Source organism: Emys orbicularis, chromosome 5, assembly GCF_028017835.1.
Source record: "Emys orbicularis isolate rEmyOrb1 chromosome 5, rEmyOrb1.hap1, whole genome shotgun sequence".
In the NCBI taxonomy this organism is placed as follows: domain Eukaryota; kingdom Metazoa; phylum Chordata; order Testudines; family Emydidae; genus Emys; species Emys orbicularis.
The window spans coordinates 29,187,307-29,214,612 of NC_088687.1; the positions used below are offsets into that span (position 1 = coordinate 29,187,307).

General features: G+C 36.5%; 1 protein-coding gene across 1 annotated transcript in view; it reads left to right on the top strand.

Annotated features, from left to right (window-relative positions):
- The first annotated feature begins 805 nt into the window (after window positions 1–805).
- ZGRF1 (zinc finger GRF-type containing 1) overlaps window positions 806–27,306 on the top strand; it is a 51,117-nt gene continuing 24,616 nt past the window's right edge. Inside the window, exons 1-18 of the mRNA XM_065405157.1 lie at window positions 806–826; window positions 916–996; window positions 1,136–1,192; window positions 1,886–2,071; window positions 3,150–5,517; window positions 8,090–8,169; window positions 12,387–12,476; window positions 12,895–13,077; window positions 13,655–13,760; window positions 13,847–13,929; window positions 14,148–14,301; window positions 15,289–15,945; window positions 17,938–18,108; window positions 18,858–19,042; window positions 19,782–19,969; window positions 21,721–21,860; window positions 24,256–24,402; window positions 27,064–27,178. Of these exons, the coding sequence (XP_065261229.1) occupies window positions 806–826; window positions 916–996; window positions 1,136–1,192; window positions 1,886–2,071; window positions 3,150–5,517; window positions 8,090–8,169; window positions 12,387–12,476; window positions 12,895–13,077; window positions 13,655–13,760; window positions 13,847–13,929; window positions 14,148–14,301; window positions 15,289–15,945; window positions 17,938–18,108; window positions 18,858–19,042; window positions 19,782–19,969; window positions 21,721–21,860; window positions 24,256–24,402; window positions 27,064–27,178 (5,012 nt within the window). The remainder of the gene's footprint in view (window positions 827–915; window positions 997–1,135; window positions 1,193–1,885; window positions 2,072–3,149; window positions 5,518–8,089; window positions 8,170–12,386; window positions 12,477–12,894; window positions 13,078–13,654; window positions 13,761–13,846; window positions 13,930–14,147; window positions 14,302–15,288; window positions 15,946–17,937; window positions 18,109–18,857; window positions 19,043–19,781; window positions 19,970–21,720; window positions 21,861–24,255; window positions 24,403–27,063; window positions 27,179–27,306) is intronic.

Below are 27,306 nucleotides of genomic sequence, written 5' to 3' on the forward strand. Positions count from 1 at the left end.
TGACGATTAAGATCCCAATGTAAGTGCAAGTCTTTACACATAAATACAAGTTATGATGTTTAACAGTTACTTTTCTACTCTATTGGTGTGTCACAATGTTTGAAGATGAGGAAATGTTTATATAATGCTTTGATTACTGGTGACTGCCTTAGGTCAAGATTTTTATAGGTGACTAGTGATTTTAGATGCCCAACTTGAGACACCTGAAAGAGGCTTGATTGTGCAGTATGTGTACTCAGCACTTTCAGAAGATCAGGCCCCTTTGTGGTGTTTAAAATTAGGTACCCAAAAATGAAGACCCACCAAATCACTAGGGATTTGAAAAATCTTTATTAATTTGTTAGTAGTGGATATGTTATTTTCTGTTTGAAAATTATTAGCCTAATTTTCAAAGTGTGTATAAATATTAATTGATATTAGCACATCTCTGAAAAATCAGTTTATCAGCCAGAGCTTCCATTAAAATGAATAGGAGTTAAAGATGCTCAGCACCTCTGAAAATTAGACCTCTTCTTGAGATGTACTAAAAATGCTACTTTTGCTAATCATTTTTCTTTTTGTTAGCTTATTTTCACCATATGAGTCTTCAGAACTCCAAAATTCTTTCACTAGCACCACCCCCCAGTTTTTGCCATGTCTTACTTCCCACTCCCTTATAGGGAAAGAACTGGATGTGTGTCTTTTTTGTCTGACACACTTGCATTGCAGCTGAGTTGAATTCTAAATATGTCCGTCTCTCTTTTGGGTAGTGTGAAGATCTGAATACCCGCAGTAAGCCTTTGGATTGCTTTGTTTCACCAAAGCAATGGCTTGTCAGGAGTTTACTGTGAGTCTTATTTTTAAAATTGTATATAAAATTCAAATATGCGTGTATGACCACTGTAAATAATTTGTGTTTACATTTTTTTAAATAAGGTCTTGTACACTCATCAGAAGACTAAGAAATCAAAAATATGGCAGGATGGAGTTTTGAAGACCAGTATTGGAGGAAATAAGGTGAAGAATTCAGGTTTAATATAGTATGGTACTGTATTAGAGTATCGTATATAGTACTACTCTTGCAGCTTCTATTTGTGTCACTCTATTTGCTTTTTGAAACACAATTGTTTTTTAAAATTATCCTATTTTAATACAGGCAACCTTATTTGATGACAGAGGACAATGTTTGGAGAGTGTATTTGTTAAATCTCAGGTATTTTATTATTATATTTATAATCATTTAAAAGCTTTTATCCTTGTTTGGATAAGTAATTTGAGGCAGCATCTTTTATCTTCACATGATACAAAATTCCATACTCTACAGTTTTGTATAGCTTGTCATTGCTAATGTTCTGATCCTTGCAGCTGTTAAATTTTTACGTTAGAAAACAATCATCTGGACAGGTTGTTTGTATGTTACTATGTGTAAAGCAGTACATAGCAGATTTTGAGTACAGTGGATAACTGACAAATGTGCCAATGGTGGATAATAAATATTAATATACAGTAAATTTTCACGGCATGTGGTTGTGCAACCCACTATGCTTGGAATATCCTCCTACTAAAGTATATAATTCTTTCACACCATTTCACACTAGATCTAAGGAGCTAGATGTTTAAAAACTTCATTGTTTTAAGCTACAGTATTCAGTAATCTGAGCAAATTGGAGTTTTTAATATTAGAACCTATACAAACAATTTGAAACCAAGGGCTAATGTTTGCTTTCATAGCTAGTCTGCTCCAGTTGTCTAGGCTAGAGTGAATATTGTGTGTTATGGTTTCATTTCTGAGAATATTGTAAACAAAAATTCTTTCAGTATGCATACGTTTTGCAACCTTTAGGATAAACAGTCATTTTTTCACTGGCCATTTCACACAGCCCCTTTTGTTCTTTGTCTCGTCTAGGTGAAACCTGGAGATGACTTAGAAAGCGATCGATATTTAATCACAATTGAAGCAGCAAAAGTTACTGAAAACTGTCGTAGTGAGCTGCCAAAGAAAACAGAAGCTCCTATATTGAACAGAAATAGTTTGAAGCCCACTGGTCTATCTCTGCCACATCTACCTGTTGGCTTGAAAAGGAAACATACTGTATGTTTTTGTTTCTTATGTATGTTTGACATTCATATACAATTTAAAACATTAATGGAACCTCTTAATTTGCACTAGTGTCAGGGAAAACATATTTCAAATTACTGAGTTGTTTCCCTTCTCCTGGTTGTGTATTCCCTGCAACTGCATCCAGCTTAGTGTCTTTCCTAGTGCTTTCTGCTTATCCAAGGAATAAGTCTGTGTTTTGGGGATGTAAGTGAGGCGCTCCATTGGAGTGAAATCAAATGAGGTGTATGTAGACAAGGAGATATAATAAAATGTTTGAGTATAATTCTTGGCAGCAAACTACATTAATATAAGTATATTGTTTAGATCTGTGACTTGTTAAATTCACACTAAATATGTCATCCTCCTAGCCAGCTTTACTTTACAGCATATTAGATTTTGTTTCGTTACAGGACATTAACATTAAAATATTAATGAAGAGTATTAAACTTTGAATGGATGCATTAGTACATATTTGGGTAGTACAAATAAAATAGGTAAGGTGTATTGGAAAGAAAATATGTATAATTAATGCCGCAGATGAACAAAACTACCTTGCTCAGCACATGTAAGCATGTCTATTGTTTTGATACATATCATTCTGTGAATTCTTATGCATGTATATTTCAGCAGTCTCTGTTCATACTATTATCCTTAAATGTCTATCAATTTTTCTCTTAACACATTTTTCCAGAGGGGCTCAAAACATTACATGGTTTGCACAATAATGTATATGTTGCAGTGCATGGGAACAGAGTGGATTAATGCCAGAGTTTCAGTATTAAATGTACTGATACATTTCTTTGTGCTTTTTGGGGACTGTAAGGCAAACTCTTAATATTATCAAGAGTTATGTTTCCCTGGTTTAATAGATTTCTGTTATGTTTAGCAGCATTGCTGCTGTTAAGGGTGCGATACAAAAGAACCATAATTTTGGGTTGTTCAATGAATGTGTCAAATTGTTTGATGATAACATGCAGCATAATAGGTGCCCTGTTGCTTTCTACTGTTTAGGTTCCAAATTCAAAAGCTGATTTATGAATAAGATTAAAATTAAAAACTTCTCTCTTAGGGCTTCCAAGGGCCACGTCAAGTTGAAAAGAAAATGGTGCCAATGGAAGATGATGCAGCAATAATATCCCCTTCATCTAAGTGGTCTCAGTCTTCCTTTCCTTCTCAGTTACATATCACCTCTCCTTTATTTTCTACTACTTGCAAGAAGGATGCAGAAACTAATTTACCATCACACTCTAATAATGATGCTTGCACAAGTCGCGATAGAGACGGTATGTCTGTCTCCTCACTGGTTTCCACTTCTTACATTAGCATTCCCAAAGAAGTGATATGCAATAGAAACCACAGCATCTCCATTTCTGGACAGATGGAATCAAATTGTCAGACAATCAATGGTGTGGCAGTCTCACAGAGCATCAGGAGCAAAGCACAGATTATAGCACTTCTGAAATCCAAGCCAACACAACTGTGCAAAGAGCAAAAACCTTCTGAAATCACAGAGTGTTTTTCTGGATATCAGCCATCAGAAAGCACAGGCATTTTATTTAAACGAAAGAGTGAAACTCTATCAGGACATATGGATAACTCTGACAGAGAAAGCACCAAGAATATACAGCACCAGTATACTACAGAGAAAACTATAACTAATAATCGTTGGGATGTTTATATGCTGCCAAATTCATCTGAACTATCTTGTGATGAAGAAGTCACAGAAAGGAGACATGACAAAACAAGTAATTTAGGTTTGGATTTACAAGACCCTTACAACCCAAAGGCTTCACAGTTCGTGACAGCCTTTGTGCAGCCTGTTGAAAAAGAGCTAAATTACAGTCACGTGAAACTAACAGATGATGAGAGACAATACAGCTGGGATTGTAAAACAGTTTCTCAAGCATCTGCATTCAGCAGAAGTGACTGGGCAACTCAACTGTCAACTATTAATGAAAGTTTTGGTAAAGACCAACCAAATACTTGTGTATTATCTGAATCAAACATATATAAAGAGAGTAACATTCAATTTGTCTCATCTTCAGAAGATGTTTATTCTAGAAGCACAAATGGGTCCATTACCTTTGAAACAAATCTCCCCAAATCCAATGAACATGCAGTAACTGAGAGTCTTAAAGATTTAGAAGTTTCTTCTGCTCAGTCACAAAGTGAACCTCTGCCAAGAATAAATTCAGGAAGTGTAGTTAATGAGTCTAGGATTTCTGGGGACGTAACATGGGCTGGTCCTGGAGCTATAAATGAGGAATTAACTGTATGTGGAGATGTTAGTGATCAAGCTGAACAGTTCATGGAGATTAACTTCAATCTGTTGGATGCTTTTGATTTTAGTGGCACAGAAAATAAAGTAGTATGTGAAAGTAACATGTTTTCACAGGGTTCAGCATGCTTGACAAAGGGAGCTATGGCACAAAATGGTGAGAGGAGGGTTCATAGGAACTGTGAAGTAATGCTACATAGTAATGAGGAAAGAGTTGTCAAATATTCAACAATGCTGGGAGAGAGAGACGATAATCAGATCAGAGAGTCTCTGCCATTAAAACTTTGTGATGAAACCTGTGAAGGTTTTGACAAGAGTGTGAAAGATGCTTTAACTCCTTCTTTGATCGAACTGGGACACTCAGGGGCTGAAAACATTGTAGAAGGGATGAATGCAAGTACATTAAATACTGAAACCACTGGCAGTAAGAAAGGCCTTGATTTCTCTCCTGCGTGTACTGTTAGTGACTTAATAGTGAATAAAAAGTGCTCTAATGATTTTGTGCACAGTGGAGTCAGTAATTATGAATGTGATACTAGGAACAACAAGTTTGAGAAAACTGAAATTATTTCATATATTCCTGCTACTTTACAGACTTCTGTCATGGACAAAAATCCTGAAAAAGATGTTCTACATCTTGGAGGCACAAATTACCAGGATAGTTCTTTAGAAAATTACTTGGGTGCCAGTGGTGATGACATTAAACCAATTAATCTTTTACAGGCCTTATCACTAAAGGCTTGCAATTCCGATGACCCATGCCAGCATATTACTGGTAAATGTTGTACTGCATTTGATACATTAGATAAAGAACATACTCAAGTTTCCAAAACTGCCACTTATCCTTTAACAAAAGGGCATTCAACTTCAAAGGAAGCCGGAATAGGAGAAACTGAATTTGAAAATGGATCAAGCATCATGCCTTCCATCCATGAAGCCAGGGAAGGTGAACGAATGGGAACTGATTGCTTGAAACACTTGGCTCAAATTGAGAATTCATCAGGGCTTCTTGAGTTGGCAAATGGCATTACTCTTTTAAGATCTTTGACTGAACATAAGACAGCATTAGAAAGTTTACAAATGATGGAGGACAATAATGGTTTGTTTGATCAAGGAGAGACTACTAAAGAGAAAAGTGAACCAGCTGAAGAATTGGAAGGTTAGGTCAAATTCCATTTGACATTGGATTATGATATTAATTTTTAAATATTTGATTCCTATATTAGTGTTTGACCTGGCTGCTTTATTTTCCCATAAAGATTTAATTCTATTGAAAAAAATTATTTCCAGTTAGAAAACTGAATTTTGGTACGAGTTTTATATGTTCTACAGATGATATCTTATACTCTCCATGAGTATCTTGGCATAGATAATAAAACAAACAAACTTATTTTTATCTAGTCTCAACAGAGGAGACAAGGATTGAATGGGCATGGAGACTGAACTGCCTTTCAACCCTGGAAGTCATCATTTTAGGTCATGTTGAAACATACTGCGGGGGAAGCTTACACTATCACCTTGTACTGTACCTGTTCTGTAGTTAAATAGAATGCTTCCGTTTCCAGAACTGCTAGTCGTAACTTTTCACTAATATTAAAATTCACAATTGAAATTAACTGTAAAAAAAAAAAAATGTAGGATCTGGTCCTGCATCACTGAAGACAATGTGATTTTGCTATTGACTACAGTGGATATAGGATTGAGCCCTTTAAGGAATATAAAATGAATTAGTTTGGTGGTGACAATTCATTTAACAGAGTCTGTAGGAAAAATGATTACAGTAATAGTGACTAAGCAGAATGTTATGCTTCATTATTGTCTGAAAGTTGGAGGTAGACTCCCCCACCCCAAGCCAGAGAATGCTGGAACAGCTAGAATATAAAAGGATTGAAGATGGATGATTTGTTACTCAAAACTGCAGAAGACAAATAGAGTAACATTTTTTATTGATAATTAGTTAACATCACAGTTATTGGCTAGAGTGAATAGGCTCTTAGGCCTGATCTAAAGCTCACTGAAGTTTTTACATGGACTTCAGTGAATTTGGGAGCGGGGCCCCCTAACATTTGAGTCTCTGTGGTAAGGATTTGACTTCTCAACATGGTAATTCGTAAGCACTGAAATTTGACAATATTTATCAAAGTAGAACGTTAAAATTATTGAAAGAAAATTGAAAATAATCTGATAATGGGCCAAATTCTGTCTGCAGTTATTTGTGCATTGCCATTTAAACTAATTGGACAGTATTTAGCCCTAATATGTTTTTAGAGTGAGCAGCACAACATGTGAAGGGAGAACAACCTCCAGAAGTAAGATTTTTTTGAAGATGGCTTCCTTTCATTTTGAGATTTAAAATAAACCGTGTTTTCCTCATGCTGTTGTCATTTGTATATAAAACAAAGATTTAAAATGATAAAAATCAGACCCTGCATATGTAATAGAAAACACGAAAAGGGGATCAATTCTGAATGTAGTGGGAGTTGAGGAAACTAGGCAACTCTTACAACTGGGTGAAAAGATGTAATTCCTGGAAAATGTATAACCAGGTAGGAAAATACATACTTGAGCCTCCTGAAATCAATATTGGTTGTATATTGCAATTTTATTTCAGATTTCCCATTCTAGCAGTGGGCCCTGATAACATGATTACTCAGTGGTGAATTAGAGATGCTAATTTGAAAAGTGTGGTATAACAATCTGAAAAATAATTTAAAAAAACAGACATAAGGTATAACCAGCCAAAAAAAAAAAATTTATGCTAACTACTTTAGCAACTATCAAGCCTCCAGTGCCAACAACTGTAATTGTTGGCCTTGATTAATTTTAAATTTGTTTTAGGTTATTTAAAAAGGATATTGCTAAATATCGTTTAAGTAGTCTTTAAGCTTTTTCTTTTTTTGTAATACCTCCTTAGACATTTGAAAATGTTACTTTGGCAGTTTTCAGTTAATGTAGATGTCCTTTTTAATTCCTTTTGCAGAGTTCCACTCCATCCTCCCACCCCCCATCAAAAACTGGTTACATTAAAAGCATTGGGGTTTTGGGTTTTTCTGTTTTTTAAAGGAAGCTGAGTGTTTTGACACTGGATTAGTTCCAAAGATGTTATGATCTTTTGTCAATCTTTTTTTTTTTGTCTCTTCCTATGTGAAACTTTCATACACTTGCTTTGATATCAAAACTACATGAAGAAAAATATTCATTAGTAAGGTCCTCATCCTTCAGAGACTTAGACATAGGCTTAACTTTACTTATGTGAGCAGTTGCCAATGTCTTCAGGGATAGGGTATTATGCTGGATTTTTTTTTTCTTATATATGACCAATGAATAGCCAAGGAAATGGCTTTAAAAAAAAAATTGGTGCTTTTGCAATGAAATAGTAACAGCTCCAGAGGACCTCTTGCAGTAATTTGCAGATTTTAATGTGTATCAATAGTGTATCAGCCTCTTTTGGAGTGGTACTGTCAGACTGTTTTATATACACCACTGACATAAGAGTGTGCAATAAGTATGTGTGCTAAAATACCTTATGCAGTTTTTGGTACGTGGTAGCAACTTCCTTAAACGTGTCCCAAACCTGAATATCTTATTTCCATGAGTAGTGCCAATGACTTCAAGGGGATAACTACTTACATGAGTAAGGGTTGCAGGATCAGACTGTGTAAATGTTCAGATATTTTCTGATTGAATTGAAATTGTAACTAAGACTTACTATGTTTTTCCTTCTTTTGTAGCTAGGCAACAGTTAGCTGAAGTGTCTTATTCAGAAGATATGCAGACCTCTTATTTGTACTTTGACTCTCCTGAAGTGGTGGTAATTAATTTCATGTGCATGTTCCTATACAAAATAAAACCAGGTTCCATGCTGCTCCTTAAATCCACTTGATGCTTTGAGACACCACAATGGTTGAGCTGAGGGATGGAATATAAACAAATAATGTAATATACCTACATACTTTTAATTCAACACATTGTTAACCTGTGGTCCTCATTGCCAGAATATATTACGCATAAGGTTTAAGGCCATAAGGGACCACCAGACCATCTAGTCCTACCACCTGTATATCAGGCCACCAACACCACCCACATGCTAAACCCAACATCCAAAATTAGACCATAGTATTACAGCCACAGAAGACTAGACTGTTATGTGTCACAAGCTGAGAATAGGAGGGACCGAGGTACGCCTGTGCCCAAGACCCTCACAATGGCAAGGAAATGATTGTGAGATATACCCAGATAATCCTAGCAAGTGACCCACCCCACTCACTGCAGAGGAAGGCGAAATCCTCCCCACAGTCACTGCCAATCAGAGCTGGAGGAAGATTCCTTCCTGAACCCATGTATAGCAATCACTTAGATCCTGGGCATATGAAGAACCAGCCAGCCCAAGTATCAGAGAGAGAGAGAATGCTTGGTGCCACTTCAGATCCCTGAGCCTTCCTGTCCAATGTCCTATTTCCAGTCGTGGCAATCCTTGATGCTTCAAGGGAAGGAGACAAAAAAAAACCTCCCAGAGTACGCAGAAGGGAAAAAGCCTTTCCTGACACCTGGTAGCTGACTGAAGCCATGAAGCATGAGCTTTAAGGAACATAAGACAAACCGGGCATGAGCCCCAGGGATTCTGACCTCTGTCTTGTACCGTCACAAGCAACTCTGTTTGTCCAGCTCTCTCTCACAACTAATGAAGTTGTTTGCCCATACAATACCTATTATGTGTCTGTTCCAGAAGTTCACGCATCTGATGGTTAGAAACCTTCTAATTTACAGCCTGAATTTGTTCATGGCCAGTTTATATCCATTTGTTCTTCTGTCAACATTACCCTTTAGCTTAAATAGCTCTTCACCTCCCTGGTACTTACTCCTCTGATGTATTTATAAAGAGTAATCATATTCCCTCTCAGTCTTCTTTTTGCTAGACCATATAAGCCAAACTCTTCCAGTCTCTCATATGTCTTCCATTTTCCTGATCATCCTAGTAGCTGTTGTTTGCACCTGTTTGTTTAAATTCATCTTCCTAGAACAGTGGTTTTCAACCTGTGGTCTGTGGACATCTGGGGTTCCACAGACTATGTCTAAGATTTCCAAAGGGGTCTGTATCTCCATTCAAAATTTATCGGTCCACAAATGAAAAAGTTGAAAACTACGGTTCTAGAATATGGATCAGCGGAATTGTATACAGTATTTCAAATGAGGTCTTAACAGTGTCTTGTATAATGGCATTGAGACTTCTCTCTCTTTCTCTCTCTCTTTCTGCTGGAAATGCCTCAATACATCCTGAGATTGCATTTGCCTTTTTCACAGCTGCATGGGTGGCTTGTAGTCATCTTGGGATCAACCTACAGACCCAAGTCTCTTCTCTGTTGCTTCCAACTGATAAGAATTTCTGATATAAACTGTGTGCTCATGATTAGACCCTAAGTGCATGATCTTGCATTTTGAACTATATTATTGAGGTTAAGAGCTTATCAGGACATGTATATAAAATATTCAGAGTTGTATTCGATACCATAAATGTGATACATCTTCAAGGGATAAGCCAACCACAGTATGCCTAGGATTAGAAAGAAACTTCTCTTTTGTGTAGGTTATTCTGTAACTGTTTCTTACATGGTTTCTTAACACCTTCTTCTGGAGCATCTGGCCACTTCTGGAGGGAGGACACAGGACTAGATAGATCACTTATCCCATCCAGTATGGTGATTCTTATGTTCCTACCGAGTTTAATTTTTAAATGGGGAACTAATAACTTCAAGTTTTCTTGTAAATGTAGTCAGAACTTCTGCCCTTCCTACCACAGTTAATCTAAGATATTTTATTTTTTCCTGTATACAGTCTACAAAATGTGTGAAAATGTCATTTGATTTTTTTTTAACTGAACTATATTTTGTACAGTTAAACTGCAGTGAAAACTAGACACCTGACAAACCACTTAAATATCTCATATGGAAGGATTAAATAAACACATAAAAGATAATCACTGTTTTTACTTGCACAGATGCCATTGCTTCTGCAAGGAAATCAGTATGAAATTTTATCTACAGTGGATGAACCATTTAAACCTTTACAGGTTGATTCTTTAAAAATAAATGTGTTTTTTCCTTTGTAAGTATATTATGCTCAAACCTGGGTTTAAAATCAAGCACTTAAATATTTATATTGAAGTCAGTTGGACTACTCACATGCTTAAAGCTACACATTTTGAGTGTGTGTAGGATTGGGGCCTTAGTTTGGATGAGCTATGATAGTCAGTATTAGTAAAAATTCCCCTCTTGAATCATTATTGCCTTAAAAAAAAATCAAACCAAATAAATCAGTGATGGCAGAATAATGTTGAAGTTTAATTTTTTATAGGGTGAGAAGGTAAAAGGGAGAGGATATTATTAATTTACCAGTTTGTTCTTTGACCCTGTAGGACCACACTTCTTGTTTCAACCCCAAACAATGAAATAGTCTACACACAAATTCCAGAATTCTTTCAATATTTTAAAAATGTCATTGCATTTATATTATGATCTTTAACATGATGTACTGAATGCTTCTGCTCTGAAATAACATGTATAACCACATACATCTTTTATATATCAAGAATTGGAGCTGAATGAGACACAAGGACTATTTAAAAGAACAATTGTTCCATCATTCTACTCACATGCCTTTGATGGCTAACCATGTGATCTTGTTCATGTAATCCTCCTCATTCACGCCCTACTGTTCGGATGCCTGCCTTGTTCTGTCTTGCCTGAAACTAGATTGTAAGGCATTAAGCACAGCAGCACATTTATTTTGTCTATTTGTACTGGGAGGTGCCTGGCACCCTTCTGAGTGCTGTAAAACAAATGATAGTTACCCACACTCCTCTGATAAAGTTCCCGTCCACCTTAGTAAGAAATTAATGGGAGTTTTACCCAAGTAAGGAGTGCAGGATTGGGCATACAAGTGAATATTTTCAGTGTTGTTTGGAAATTACAATGGGGAAGCTGAAAAACAAAATGTTATAGAATGCTATTAAATTTTAAAAATAATGGCAGTCATAACATTGCTTGCTGCAATCATTCTGATAAATATTTCTTTAAGGTTCTTCATACACTGCCCTATTTCCTACATTCTTATCCATCAGCCATTCTCTTGCAATGGACCCTTCCCACTCTGGGCAAAGCGGTCTCAGTGACTGATTTTTTTTGTTGCTAATAATTCCATAGCCAGAATCTTTAATGGGATACTATAGCATGATGAAATAGGGCCAGGCCAAAAAGATGGGTAACGGTTGCCCTCAGTGGTCCTGAAGTTTGAAGAAAAAAAGTGCCATATCTTCTTAAGATGGTTAAAGGATCTCTAGTGGAGCAGAATCTGGGATTAAGTATCTCCTATTCCAAAATACTTACTGCCTACTCTCACTGCTATGGTATGCTGCTATCTCCCCTCTCCCCATCCCCCCACCTCCCTTGGTATTATCACTGGCATTTTGTTGTTGTTGCTATTTCCCCACTTCTTTTTTTTTTTTTAACTTTCACAATTTAAGATTTCTCTCATTGCTTTCTAGGATACTTTACTAAGAGCCCTAGTGCTTGCTTGGATTCAGGTTCATGGTCAGACTGTGATGACATTTGCTCAGTGCCTGCCTGCATTATGTTGATGTTATCTAGTACTGTTGTTATTAGCCCTTTGCTTTAACCCTCAAGAATTAAAATTTATCATGTTCTTCCAACTGACAGAAATAGGCATCTTTCTAAGCACATTCTTCTGTTTCTCCCCATAGCAGTTGTGTACTACAGTTAGCCAACAGTGGGGTTACAAGTTTTCTGGCTTCCAAACAATGGACATGATTTACAGTATTCTCCAGTGTATAGACATATTAGCTGCCAGAAAAATCTTGAGATCTATATCCGGGTTAAATGTTAAATTCATAACTTTTTCCATGAAGCAAGTTTTGACTTCAAGCCAGAATAGGTCCTCCTCTGCAAAAGTGACTATGTACAGAATAACCAATCGCACTATCTGACCAATTTGCTCTTGGTGCTTTGTATCCAGCAATCTTCCATGAACAACAAAGTAGAGAAATCTGTTGCTGCTCTCCTAGCTGTAGTACCAGGCCAGGGAACCTTTGACCACCAATCAAAGGTACAGTCTAAGGAGTTCAAGTGCTAACAATGCCATATGTCTTTAAAATTTAAGATAATGGTTCACCATTTTCAACAGAATGCTGAATAAAGTTCCAATCAAAAATAGTTAAACATTCATCTTAGACCTCCTGATTTGTTTGCATTTTAATATATCTTTCTGTATGCAGTTTATTATGGATTGCAAATTCATAGTTCAGTAAATAAAAGAAGAATGTCACAATTTTCTGTTGAATTAAAGATGTGGAAAATAGTTTGTGCTGAGTTGCAGAGATACGAGTTAATGCTTGCCCTATACTGTATTGTAAGAGCAAACCAATTGTGTTTTTTTCTTTATATTTACAGATAATCTGTTTCAGATTATAGATGGTTGCTAAACAGTTTTTGCTTTCATTTAATAATCACAATATGTTGTATAGCCAGTTGAATTTCAAGGGCACCAGGTACAAGGATCAGCCGCTAGTGAGTTAGTGATGAGACCTCCCTACTCACAGCTAGGATGGAATCAATACCCAGATACGGTTGAGCACGAAAGCCTCACAACAAACAGTTATTTATTGTCACCCCAGTCAAGCAGTTCTGTCGTGACTGGCTTAATACAGGTAAAATGAGGTTTGTTCTAGTTGCCTTTCCTTAGTCTAATCCAAGAAAACATCATGAGAAGATAACATTTAGGAGGAGAATTAGCTATTAAAACCACCATAAATATATCAAAATCACTAAGAACTAAAAAAGTTAGTTTGTGTTCACAAAGTTTGCTTAAGAGTGATAATTAATGAGTAATGATCCTAGAAATCTTTACTTTGCTGGAGGCCTTGTTCATATGAGTAAGAGTTTATAAGACTGAATTTCTAATTTTATTCTAATCAATGTCTCTGATCAGTGAAACACACACATTTGTACATGGGGTATTAAATTGAATACCTGACTTAAATATCTGGTCTCAGATTCCTGGAATATTGTGCCATCCTTTTCTCCAGAACAGTGTCCCTTACAGTACTGAAGAAACTGGAGGAAAGCCGTTTATATGTCTTATTTCCAGAACTGCAACATTGCTAGTGCAAAATATTTTGTTTGATTGAAAGTTTTTGATTGGAAATGAGATCTTCCCTTTTTAAATGAAAATTTTGAAAGATTAATAATATTTTATCAGCTTTATAAAATTATTTTTTTCTGAAGTCCCCAGGCTCAAGAAGTCTTACAGAAGATGATCTGAACTTTATTACAGAAGATAATTTTCAAAAGAAATGTGACTTTATTGAAGACCCAATCCCCAGTGCATCTTGTAAGTAAATGTGAAGTAATACTGACTGACCCCCAGAATGATTATTCTGTCTGAATGTTGTCTGTCTTTCTTTTTTTTTCCCCCAGCAGTGCTGTTGAATTTTACATCATCTTCTCATTCAGATTTTAATTTGGGACTGACACAGTGGACTTCCTGGGAGCCCAACAAGGTGTGAATAGTCTGTTTATTTTAGGTCTCTTTTCCTATAATGGTCATAATAGTAGTATCTGATATCCATATTATATTTTGTTAGATGCCTCTCCTCAAAGTTTTGGAGGAAGTGTTTCAGGTAGTTGTAAACAATGTTTTGAGTATTATTGTTTTTTTACTATCTCATGTTTGTTTCTCTTCCTAACTTAGCTTTACAAATTGCTTCCTTGCATGTAGGTGTTCTCATCAGTGCAGCAGGTTCCTTCATTGAATTCTGATTCTATGTCCCCAACTCCAAGGAGTGAAGAAAATAGGATAGACATACAAGAACAGAAGTCCCTGCCATCCAGATGTTTACCAAGTGATAAAGATAATTCAGCATACTTTTTCAGTGAGAAAAATATTCTTTATAATTACAGGTTATGCTACTTTTGCCTGCAGAGCTCTGAAGTTCTGTGACACAATAAGTTCCATTGCATAAACCTGCTACTGTACACTTGGGTCTAGATCCTGAAATGTTCTGAGTGCTTCCTGGCAAATGCCAAGCTCCTTCAACACTCATTTGTTTCAGGTCTCTCATATATATGTGTGTATGTTTGTGTAAAGTTGTAAATAGCAATTAGCTAAAATATCTTGCTAGCCTGGGTAAGTTAATTAGAGCCATGTAGTACTCTGTTTATTTCTGAAATAGTATTTCCTCCAGTAAGAAACTTTGCAACAAATCAAATGCCTTTTATAAGAAGGCATTAAAAAAGAACTGAAAGCCAAGCTTTCACCCTTAGTGCCGTCATTTTTTTTATTTGCCTGCTTTTAAATTTTCTTCCATTGAACCTACTTTTAGTGACTGTGTTAACACCTGGGCTATTATTTCTTCTCATACTGAATTTAGGCAAAAGGATTCTTGTAATTCCAGAACCTTATTTTTTACATGGGACAATAATAACTTTGTGGTATTGTTTTATTTCTTGCAACTGTTAAAGCTGAAATCTATAATGTTTTTGAAAGCACGCTGCTGACCTAGCCCTTAGTTCCAAATATTTATTAGTAACTGCAATAGTAGAGGCTATACTGCTAGAGTACTGAAACAATTTTTAGAGAATATAGGTCTTAAGTGCAACTCTTCTAAATTTTTATTTGAAAATAGGAATTTAAATTATATAATAATCACATTTGAAATGACTATTTAAGTGCTGGCATTTAGTTTGGTACTCTTCAGGGTACACCAGCATGAAGGGCTTGCTGCCTAGGAGGACAGACATGATAAAGTCAAGATGCATGAGGAAGTTGTAATATTTTGCTTATTCTGTGTGTCTTTAAAATTAATATAGTGTCTGAAGGATTGGTGCAGCAGGTTGCTAAAGACATATTTGCCTTATAGGAATAGAAGAGTCCTCCTGTTTAGGAGATGGCAACCTCTCAAGACTCCCGTCCACACTTAGAACAAGAACGCCACTTATCACTGTTCCTGCCACTGAGGAGATTCCTGACTCAGAAGTTTATTATTCAGGTGTAATTGACTGTGAGGAAGTCCAGCAATCCTTTGGCTCTCCAACAGTCAACTTTTATGACAAGTCAGGAGAATTTCCTGTCTGTGCTTTTGGGCCTGAGGACAGGAAGTATGAAACCTCTGTGCCTGTAGAGTGCTTGGAAGAAAGACAAGGGGAGTTTATACAGCCAGTGTTTTCTAATGCTACTTCACAAAACAGACAAAGCAAGTGGCTGAAATATCAAAACACAGCTCAATGTGATTTGATAACTCAAAACAGAGGTGATGTGAAAGTGACTGATTACTTCTGTGCTGAGAATGTCTTTGGAATGCCACATGCTGACACTGGAGAGAGTCAGAGTGATGCCATGAATAAAAGCCTTCCAAACTCTGTGCATCTGCAAATGATAAAAGGCATACTTGGTAAACACGGCAGAAATTTTAGCAGCCAAGATTCTGTTTCAGAAGGGAAGATACTTTCTCTGCACTTAAACCAGATTCCTATTGCTGAAGAAGCACAAAAGGTGTTAGGTCAGCTGACTCACCGTAGTGTAATAGGAGGCACCCAGGTGCGTGACTATTCAAGCAGACTGTGTACACTTACTACATGTTTGCCCCACCGGCAATGCATGTCTGGCTGTACTATCGGAGCAGGTCTTGTCCAAAACATCCTGGCAAAATAGTCATGAAAATTCACCATTTCAGGCACACACACAAAAAAACCCACCTACTTATCCACACTTTTGATGAAGAAAAGATCAATGACATGTTACTTATGTTAAAAAAAGTCCTAGCATGTAAAAATTTGCAAGGCCGAATGGTGTGATATATTTATTGTTGATAGAAAAACATTTTACTGAGCATTCTAACTGCATTTGTCTGATCTCCTTTGGGATATTACAGCTAAATATTTAACTATTTCCTATATCTTTAGCTGCTGCACAAAGACAGTTTATGGTACAAACATTTTTATTCTGATAACTGTTTTATGACTAACTCCTGGTTCATCCACTGCTCTGAATTTTGATGCCAGAGAGATGACAAGAAGCCATTTGTGGTGTTGTGGTCTTGTCCAGAATTTGCAAGGCCACTTTCAAAAATTGGTTATTCTGATTGAACACACATTTGTAGCACACACACATCAGGTGGAAATAGATGATTCTATAGGCAAATGATATTTAGCTGTGCCTGAACATATGACTTTTGCACAGAGAAGACTTATAGCTGCATTTCAGGTGGTCTTTATGAAAATTGCCTCCAAATTTTCCAAGTTTTGTTTCCCTTCAAATTTATATACACATTCATGTTTTCCTCAGAGAAAAGAGCCATTTTTAGTTTGTTGGTTAAAGAAGTTAATGTTTTGAGGGGGGGAAATTAACTTGATAGACTATAATGGCTGATTTCATGCTTTTGCAATCTTTAGTGACAGTCAACTTAAAAAAAGGTCACACTTTACCTACTACTTTAGTAAGTGACAGCTAAGATCACTACAAATGTAAGATTCCATCTGTTTAAAACAATGTTTGTGTACTTTATCTACATAATATTGTCAAATTCACAAAGTTTCATAGTTCCCCTGTATAATTAGTCATTTTCTTCCTGCCACAGCAGTGGCAGAGGGAGGGAGGAACATTGGGGAAAATAGGAAAATGTGAAAGATAAAAATCAATTAATTTTTTGTCATTTAAAGTTAACAGTATTCCTTTAAGTCAATATTTTGTATTTATAGCTTGAGGCTTATGGTTATTCATATAGACTGCTCACACAAATTAGAATATTAAGGCTTGAAAAGTATTATTTCAAAATGCAGTAGTTAATTTTCTAAGTTATCTCATCCATTTTAGCATTAAAAGCAAACCAATTAGGAGTCGTACATATAATAAACTAAGAGCTTCTTGAGAAATACAAATAGAGATGTTGGAGTTCGGAACACAAAGAAATGTCCAAAACAAGTGAAAAGTGGATTGAATTGGGGAGGAGGGGGACCAAAAACCAAAGTCTTACAGTTTACAAATCTAGAAAATAGATATTTGAGAATTGGGTGAAAATATTTGTTTCCAGGCACAAACCTGGCAGGCCATATTTTAGCCCCCAGATAATAAGGTATATACACAATGAAATGCCGACAAGTCTTCTGAACTGTAGAAGACAAACTAGTTTTGCTACAGTGCAGAAATGGTACTAATCATGGATTGGGTGGAATTCATCTATGTGCTAAGAACTGCACCATGCCTATGCCTCACTTTCACTAAAGCTCTCAAAATAGCACTTAGATTGTGCATAGACTTTGTGCAGGCCCTCAGTACAGAGGTGAATTTCACTTTGTTTAGCATACTGGAAGTGAATATGGTACTACAGTATAAAGTGCTGTCCAAAGGCCCAGTACTGCAAACTTGTATGTGCTTATCCTTACACATGTGGGTAGTCCCACTGAAGTGAATCAGACTGCTTTTCTTTTGCATATCATTTAGGAATCAAAATTCCTCCCATTCAGGATTACTTATTTTATAAAAAGAATAAGGGGGATCAGGGTTTGGCAAGGCTTTTTAATGCCTTCTTTTGTTACTTTGCAGGACATATCTATCTCTGAGCTGTCTTTTCCCTGTGGGGATAAAGTAAAATGTACTAATCTTCCTAAAAGGCAGACGTATATACCTACTGTGTTTCAATCTTATGTTCATTACAAGCATATCTTTACAGCTGCTTTGACAGGTATGGCTGACATCTGTTGAAAACTATAATAAATAAAAAAATCACAACCTATTAATTTATTTCTAAAGTTTCACAAAGTGAAGAAGTGGTATCCATGTTATATTAGATTTGTATCTGTTTTGGCACCTGACTGGCTCTCCTGCCCACATACCTTAATTCTGACATATACTTTGTTATGGTTGAGAATATTAGGGTCCTCTGCCTATTCACTCCTTGACCATTTATTTAAAGAACGTCATGTGCCATGTAGTGATATATGTAGCTTTGCTCAAAGTACTGCATTTTCATGGTGGGGAACAGTAACTTCTGATTTGACTGTATCTTAGTTACTCTGACAATAGTGGGTTCAAACTGATTGCTATTTGTAATCCAATTGTTCAAAAACGGACTGAGGGCAAAATTCACCTCTGTGCTGTTGTCTAGCCCAAAGTCCACACACCATTTAAGTCCCACATCAAAATTTGTACCCAACTTTTTTCAAGTGCAATCATTTTAATATGCAAATCCTTCAGTTTACACACCTAAATGGGACTTGTTGGAAATAAGGTAGTTGGAACTAAATTTCTGAATTGTTCACACTCAGAAGATGGTGTCATATTTAGAGGTCAGGTTTACATCTTTGAAAAATTGGCCTTCTAGATTTGAGGTTGATAGTAACAAATTCAGATGCATTTGTTTACTTAACTATTATGTACACAAGTATTATTTGAAGATAATCTTAATTCCCCCCCTCTCTTTTTTATATAAAGAGCAATTAAACATATTGCTTTTTGAGCTGTCACAAAGGCTACACAAGGCTCTTTCCAAAGTGAACAAATCATTTTGCAAGTCAGTGAAAGATGGGCAAGAAGAAAGTAAGGAAAACTGTGTTCCACTCTGCAATCACAAGCATCCAGCAAAGCTTGTTATGGTTAAAAAAGAAGGTCAAAATAAGGTGCTGTTTGTTTCTTTTTTATGGTACTTAGATTATATTCTATTAACATTTACAAATTAAAATGGATTATTATATTGTGAAGATCAGTGCTAGTATCAATTCGATTATTAATACATCATCTATAAACATTTTATTTACACACATATATAGTTGACTTGAGTTTCTAAATCTATAAATTTGCTAAATATCAGATTGGATTCTGTGGATAGTGATGAAAGACAGTTAGTACACAATTACATAAGAACATAAGAATGGCCATACTGGGTCAGACCAAAGGTCCATCCAGCCCAGTATCCTGGATACCAACAGTGACCAGTGCCAGGTGTCCCAGAGGGAGTGAACCTAACAGGCAATGATCAAGTGATCTCTCTCCTGCCATCTATCTCCACCCTCTGACAAACAGAGGCAGGGACACCATTCCTTACCCATCCTGGCTAATAGCCATTAATGGACTTAACACCTCCATGAATTTATCTAGTTCTCTTTTAAACCCCGTTATAGTCCTAGCTTTCACAACCTCCTCAGGCAAGGAGTTCCAAAGGTTGACTGTGTGCTGTGTGAAGAAGAACTACAGAAATGAGTGATTCTGGGAAGCTGCTTGGTTTTCCAGCAGGTTTATGGAGCATACTGAAAAAGCAAATTTGTTCTCTTATTTGAATAGCATCCAATATTGGCCAGCAAATTTACAGATTGATTTGCATTTTCAAAATAAAATGTTGATGGTTTATCTTTGTTCTAGGGTCGCCTTTTTTATACCTGTGATGCCCCAAAAACTGACCAGTGTAAATTTTTCAAGTGGATAGAAGAAGTGAACCCAGGACAGCTAAAATCCAGACACAGTCTAGTGCTTCATGATATAAAAAGTATTGGAGCTTACCTCAGATGTCAAAAGATTTCTATCTATGAGGAATGCCAGCTTTTGGTGAGGTATAGTGGAATACGAAATATACTTCATACGGCACTGTAAGAGTTAAAATTTGTAAATACCCAGGTATAAATATTCTGCTGCTATAATTCCACTGAGGTTAATGGGATTACACCAGCAGAGAATCTGGCCCACGTTCACCATCTTTTCTAATGAGGTAATGATTCTGTGGGGAAATTTTAAGAAGTTCAGACTGAGAAAGAGATACAGCAGTGGCATTTCAGGACTTTGCTTTCTTCATCAGTCTTGTGAAAACATTATTGGGTACCAGCAATTCGATAAAGCATTTAAGCCCCTTCTGACTGTCGTTTGTTACCATTTGTGTAACTTTTCCCATAAATACATTCTGTTGGGGAAGATTTAACAAAATCCACTCAGTAAAGCCAAATTGGAAATGTTCTTTGGTAAGCATGTTTGCCAGTCAGTTTCTCCAGAATTTAAGCTTACATCTTTGGGGGCTGTGGTGGATAATCAGCTGAACAGAGCTCCTATGTGATGCTGTGGCCAGAAGAGCTGCTTCAAGGATGCATAAACAGGGGAGCTTGAGTAGAAGTAGAGAGGTAGCAAAGAAAAACTTCTGAATGTGAACATGAATCTACAACAAAGGGTGGCAATAAAGGTGTGAATTGCCTGAATCCCAGATCTTGGTCCTAGCAGTGGGATTTTAATGGGGGAAGTAAAATTCTACCTCAGTTTATTGCATTTTATATTTAACAGCTCTGCTACAAGTGCTCTCTCCATTAAAGTGATTAAAATGGGATATATCACTAACCAGCAAATTGCTGCAGCCTCTTCACCAGATAAGAATTCCCAGTGTTGACTGGGTGACTAATAGTGGTATATTGAGCTTTTCATTTTCAGAACAGGTTCATTGTGGCCCAGCTTGGTAGTAACTAAAAGTCGTTACCATTTGAAACTTCACCTGGGCATTTGCCAATGGTGAATGTGAAAGGTTCCCTAACAAGTTGTGGGGGTCTAAGCCATCAATTTCTGCAGACCTCAAGCTGTCAATTTTAAAAATAAACAAAAACCAACCCAAATCTAGTCCTCCTGGCTTTGGAGATTACCTTCAGTTAACATCAGGAAGTTTAAAATGACTCCATGGTGTTTTCTGAGTCAGCAGACAGCCAACACTAGTGCTTTCACAGCAGGAAACCTTGCAGGCAATTGTCAAAGTTTCATGCTGCTGCTGAAATTTATGGGCAGCAGCAGAGGCAGCTACCCAAGAAGTTCATGGTTACTCTATAGGTAAAATGTATAGGTTTGATAATGGATAGAAAATTAGTAAGGATAGTCTTGAAACAAACTATTTAAAGTGAAAAATATTTTCCATTTTTGTAGAAATTGCAAATTGTTTAAAGTTTTCCAAACAGCTCTAAAAATTAGGCTTAATATGTCATGCGTGCCTTGCTACTGAAGTCGTATAGCAAAGGAAAACAAATTTAACACTAAATGTTTGTGTTCTCAAAGTTAATGCTTTCATATTCAGCTACGCAACTAATAGCAAAGGGGGAAATGTTACATTCCCATTTCTTGCCTACTTAAGTAGGTGGGAAGGTAAGAAATGTCAATGAAGTATTTCATAAACTCTTCAAAGGAGAGAAAAGACTGCAAAAATCATTAAAATCTTTTAATATTTTTGCTGTTATTTGACAAGACTGATTTGTTTTGTATGGTGAATCAGAAATCTGCCAGATTTTCGCTTAGATTGCATACTGACTCTTGAAGTAATATGCTTTTTTTTTTTAAACAGAAGAGCCTTTGATGTTCAAAGAAAACATTGTAGTAAGCTAAAGAAATTGATGGTTGCAAATGCCCAGTTTGATGGGGATTCTAAAAGCAAGTTATATCTTAAATTGAGCAGAAAGGAATACTCCTCTGTGTACAGCAAAGGTAAGTGAATCTGAGTATCTCAGTGTCAGGTCTAATACAGGTTCCTGTTTTGTCTCTAAGGTGGTCTTCTAAAGCATTTATCACAGCAGAGAAAAACCTCAAATCCGTCAGTCCTGACAAGCAATGAAGCTTAGTTCTGATTTTAGAAAGGTAGCTAGATGTATTGTTAAGTTGGTTTTCAATGTTCATGATTACAAAAGCAAAAACTATGTTCAGAAAAGATAGAAAGTGAATGTTGTACAAAGTAAAAGTATTTAATATAAGCTTATGTGATTTTGCAGTATTTATGGTCTACAGACATGCCACCTTGGGCTGTGATTTTGTTAGCTTGCTAAATCTACGTAGAGTCAGGAATCGTCAGTATTTGAATGGGGAGCCTTTAAGAAAAGCTCAGGTCATAAAAATTAGTGTAGGTTATTCAATAGGTGTCGCTCTTCTCTCTGAATTGGTTCAGACCTAGTGACCCATTGCCACGTTAGGGATTAGTGTTCTGCTAGAGGAACTGCCTTTCAATGTAAACTTATATATAAAAAATAATCTCAAGGTTGTTGACCACTGTGGTCATTGAAAAGCAACAAAGAGTCCTGTGGTACCTTATAGACTAACAGATGTATTGGAGCATAAGCTTTCGTGGGTGAATACATGCATCTGACGAAGTGGGTATTCACCCACGAAAGCTTGTGCTCCAATACATCTGTTAGTCTATAAGGTGCCCCAGGACTCTTTAGTGCTTTTTAATGACCACAGTGGTCAACAACCTTGGATTGTTATATAATAATAGTCTGGATCTGTAAAAAGCAACAAACACGGCTACCTCTCTGATCTGATACTTGTGGTCATTAAAGAACTTTTCACAAGGTCAAGGAAGTTGTCTGCCCTGCTGCTACAATCATATTGCATTTTTGATAATTACATCCTGCCTACCTAAAGTTCTCTGCAGTTTCATTTGGCAAAGGTATTTTTCACTTCTTGACTTAAATTATTTAGTGTTGTAGTCCCCTGTTTGACAACTATTGCATTCCACACGAGTGGGCTGCACTTCAGTGGTAGATGAGGTGATTCTCATATCTACATAACTTATGCACTGAGATTTTTCTAATTGAAAGGCAGAATATAACTATATAGGACAAATCTTCAGAAGTGTACATGCACATTTGCCTCTGCGCATACTAGGTACATCAGTACTCTGAAGTGTACTCAGAAGTCAGGGTTTGCATTTACAGATACTGAAATTCTGTGTGGACAAACCTCTTACTTGCATACATTGAAGTACTTGTGTGCCAGAACTGGGTGTGGGCAACTGTGTGTTTATGCCTGCACAGTTCAGAAAACTTGACTTTTAACACAATTCATAATCCCCCTTTCTATGTTCTCCATTATATGGCAAATTGAGAATGTAATTACATTTTAATCTCATAGTATATGGCTAAGAATTTATAGAGCTTTTGCAGGCTTCAGCCTGCGTCACTCTTTTCTGCCAGCATAGTGCCCTTTAAGGGAGCAGAGGAAAATATTTGTCTACTGTACAAAATGAAGGACCAGATTTTGACAACCTAAACCATGATGAGTAGCACCTTACTTACCAAGTGGTGCCTTAGACTTCATTGGGACTACTTGTGGACTAAAGTATTATCCAGCATGACTAAGGCTATGTATACACCGACACTTCCATTGTTAAAACTTTTGTCTCTCAGAGGTGTGACAAAAGTTTTAATGACAAAAAGCACCGGTGTGGACAGTGCTTTGTTGGCGGGAGCGACTGCCCCTCGTTGGAGGTGGTTTTATTTGGTCACCGGGAGAACTCTTTCCCGCGGATAAAGAGTGGCTACACAGCACACCTTACAATAGTGCCGCTACAGCGGCACAGCTGCACCATTGTAAGGTACACCGTGTAGACATAGCCTAAGAGTATCAGAATCTAGCGTGAAGAGGATTTTTTGTGTTTAGTGTTTTACTGTTCTTTAGCAAAATAGCTGCTAAGTATAATTGTAGTCTGGTTTAGAGGCTGGCAACGATTACTGTTTCTTTTAACAATTTGTCTGAAATCCAAATAGTGTGAAAAGCATTAAAAAACAAAACAAAACAAAAAACACACTTTAGATTAGTCAGAAGTCACTTGATACTAGTTACCATAGGGAAGAACCTTTAGTACATTTGTTGTGTGCTTACTGTAATTCATGGCGAGTAAAGAAAGTATTAAGAAGCTTGTGAATGATCTGATTACTCCCTTTCAAAGGACTGTACCAACAAATCTTTTGAATTTTATACTACCTTTCCCCTCTTTATTTTAAAGAGTATTAATGGCTTAATTTGCAAAATAATGCATATTGAGTATTTTTAAAAGCCTGCAATAGCAGAAACTTAAGTGAAATAAATTGATCTATTGTTTTGACAGATGACCTTTGGGTTGTTTCAAAGACTCTGTTCTTTGAATCCCTGGACACTTTCATTGCATGTAGTGCTTTCTTTGGACCATCATCTAGCAATGAAGTTGAATTATTGCCTCTGAAAGGCTATTATCCCTCAAATTGGTGCTCAAATAGTAAGTTTTATCCCAAAGAATTGTTTAATACATTAATAGACCAATACTTATAAGAAGTATCTGAGATGTGATGAGGAATGGGGTGACTATTTCTCAAACTTTATTATGAATTATTTTTTGATTATCGAACTGTGCAAAGTATTATTTTCAGGTCAGTCATTTAATCAATTCCTTACTGATTGAGCAGTGAGCAGCTGAAGAAGTTAAGGACCCATAAATAAGGCCCATAAGGCAAAGTGATAGACAGTGACAATCTCACCAGTTACTACTGAGGAAGTATGTCATTAGTGTTTTAAGAACTTGCTAGGTAAAATGTATTTTTACATAATAAAGTTTGGAATTATTTAATCTATTCTGTGGCTCAGCTGATCTTCCTTCCTGTGTTATATTCCCACATCCTAGTACCTTAAAAATCAAAGTGTTTGGAATGTTCAGAAAAATAAAGTTGGATAAATTTTTAAAGGACTTCTTCAGTTTTGAGTTATTTTTGTAAATGTTTCGGAAAGTGAACACTGCCAGTAGAGAGAGAGTTGGAGTTGTTTTGAAATATTTGGCAAATAATAAATGTGTCTGTTTCACAAAAGTAATTTAGTGCCATATTCCTTTTTTTGTTTTGCTCTTCTCCCCTCCACCCCAGCCTCATTTTAGACCCACTCAGTATCAGTTTGTTATATTTTGTGGTCTTATTTTGGAAAGTGATGCTAGAGGATTTGGAGCATGCCTTGAGCAGAGGGAAGTGGGTGCTAGAACAGAGGAGGTCCTACAGAGAAACCCAAGGAACAGCCAAACATGGGGGAAAGCTCATGTTGAGGATTATGGTTTTTTGCTGCTGGAGTTACAAATAAGCCAAGGAGGGAGTAAATAGGAACTCTTTATAGTGCAGTATATGTTCTTTATGGAGCAGGATAGAAGCCTACACCTGTTGACACTATTTTGATACAACTTTAAGAGTGTACACAAATACAGAATTCAAGAGTTATGTTTTCAATAGCTTTGTTAACCCACGTACACTGCACATACTTTATATACCAAGTTATTAATCTTCAGTCTACTGAATGAGTAAGAAAGATCACTGTATATACGTGCAATGTGGCCAAGCTAATATTTCTATCCTAGCCAGGCACCCAAAATTCAATGGGAGTTTTGCCCTGAGTGAAAACCACCGATTGGGCCCTTAACCCTTCCTATCTCTGACTATTGTGTCTAGCTTTGCAATTTTAATGTTTTAGTATAAGGTTTCACATTTATTCATTTTCCTTTTAGATTTTAAAATGAGGGGGGAAAAAAACACCTATCTGAGGCATTGAAGTAGGGCTATTTCATACTACTATGGTTAATTAAAAAGCTGAAAACCCTAATGGAGATGTTAAACTAAACATGTCTAAAGAGACTTTTAAATAGCTTATAATGTTATTGTAAGACACTGGATTTAAAAAACAAATTTTTCTTCATTGAGGTCTAGCTACATAAACTTGAAATGTTAAGGTTTAGCTATTTTTGTATTATCCATATGCAACAAAGTTTACATTTTCCCATAATAAAAAGTAGTTCTTCCTCCCCATTTGGTTAATTCAGAAAAGCCTAATGAAATTTGCTAGTTCTTAAATACTTTTGAGCTGAAACCAAGCACAAAATGTTTTCCCATCATTTTTAAGACTGCAGAAAGACTAAAGTGAAAATAGGTGTTGTGACTTTAATTGCAACATTCATTACTGCAGAAAAATGGAACAACTTTCAGGACTTGTGTGGGCTACTGTTGGAAGATGCTTAAATGTGAACTTCTTTGTTTTTGATATCTTCTCATCATTTTATTGTAGTTTTCGTTGGGTAAAGTTTTTCATTGCTTAGTTTGTAAAATACACCTCAGATTGAGTCTACACTAGTAAGCTATGCACTAAAAATAATCTGCAGACTAATGATATGTCTACACTGCAATTAGACACAGTAGCTGGCTCATGCCAGTTGACTCGAGCTAAGGGGCTGTTTAATTGCAGTTTAGGAGGTTCAGACTTGGCTGGGACCCTCCCACCTTGCAGGGCCTAGAGTCTGGGTTCCAGTCTGAGCCCAAACATCTACACTGCAGTTGGACAGCCGCTTAGTCTGAGCCCCATGAGCATGAATCGTCTGGCACAGGCCAGCTGCAGGTGTCTAATTGTGGTATAGACATACCCTGAGTTTAATTATTCTGCACAAACATTGCCACCACATGCTAAAAAGAATTAGCTATTTAGCGGATCAAAGATTGCTGTCTACCCATTGTAATTCATGCTATGAAAAATAACTCCACCTATAAGACATTTTTACAAAATGGAAATGAAGCTGGTCTATTGATGAATAATGAACTTTTTAAAAGTTAATCTCCTAAACTCCATAGCCAATGAAATAGTTTCCTTAAAATATTAGAGGAAATGCTGAGATTTTGAATCTAGGTTTCCATCCTTGAAGGATTTTCATGCCAGAGCTAGAAATCCCTCAAAATAATGGGCTTAAAGGAAATTCTCATTGATCTTTTGCTCTAGAATCATAGGTTAGACATCGTAAAGTAATCAGTTTGGCTTCTATTACAGCAGGGAAAGTTATTTACGCAGCATTAGAAATGAATTACTAGACTGTTTTTCTGTGGCTGATTACACTTTGTAACCTCCTTTGTAATCTTTCCAGTGATTGTTCATGCCTTGCTGGTTTGTAATGCTAGCACTGAGCTCACAACTTTGAGAAATATGCTGGAGTACTTCAATCCAGCTACTGTACCACTAATGAAGTACCTACTAAAAATGCAAGTATAAGTAACCACTGTGCTTGCACACTGTCTCATGTGTGTTTTATAAGTGAATAGATGCAAAAGGAACAAACAAGCTTTAATTTGTGTTTTCTGGACAAAAAGTAGGTATGGAAAAAAAAAAG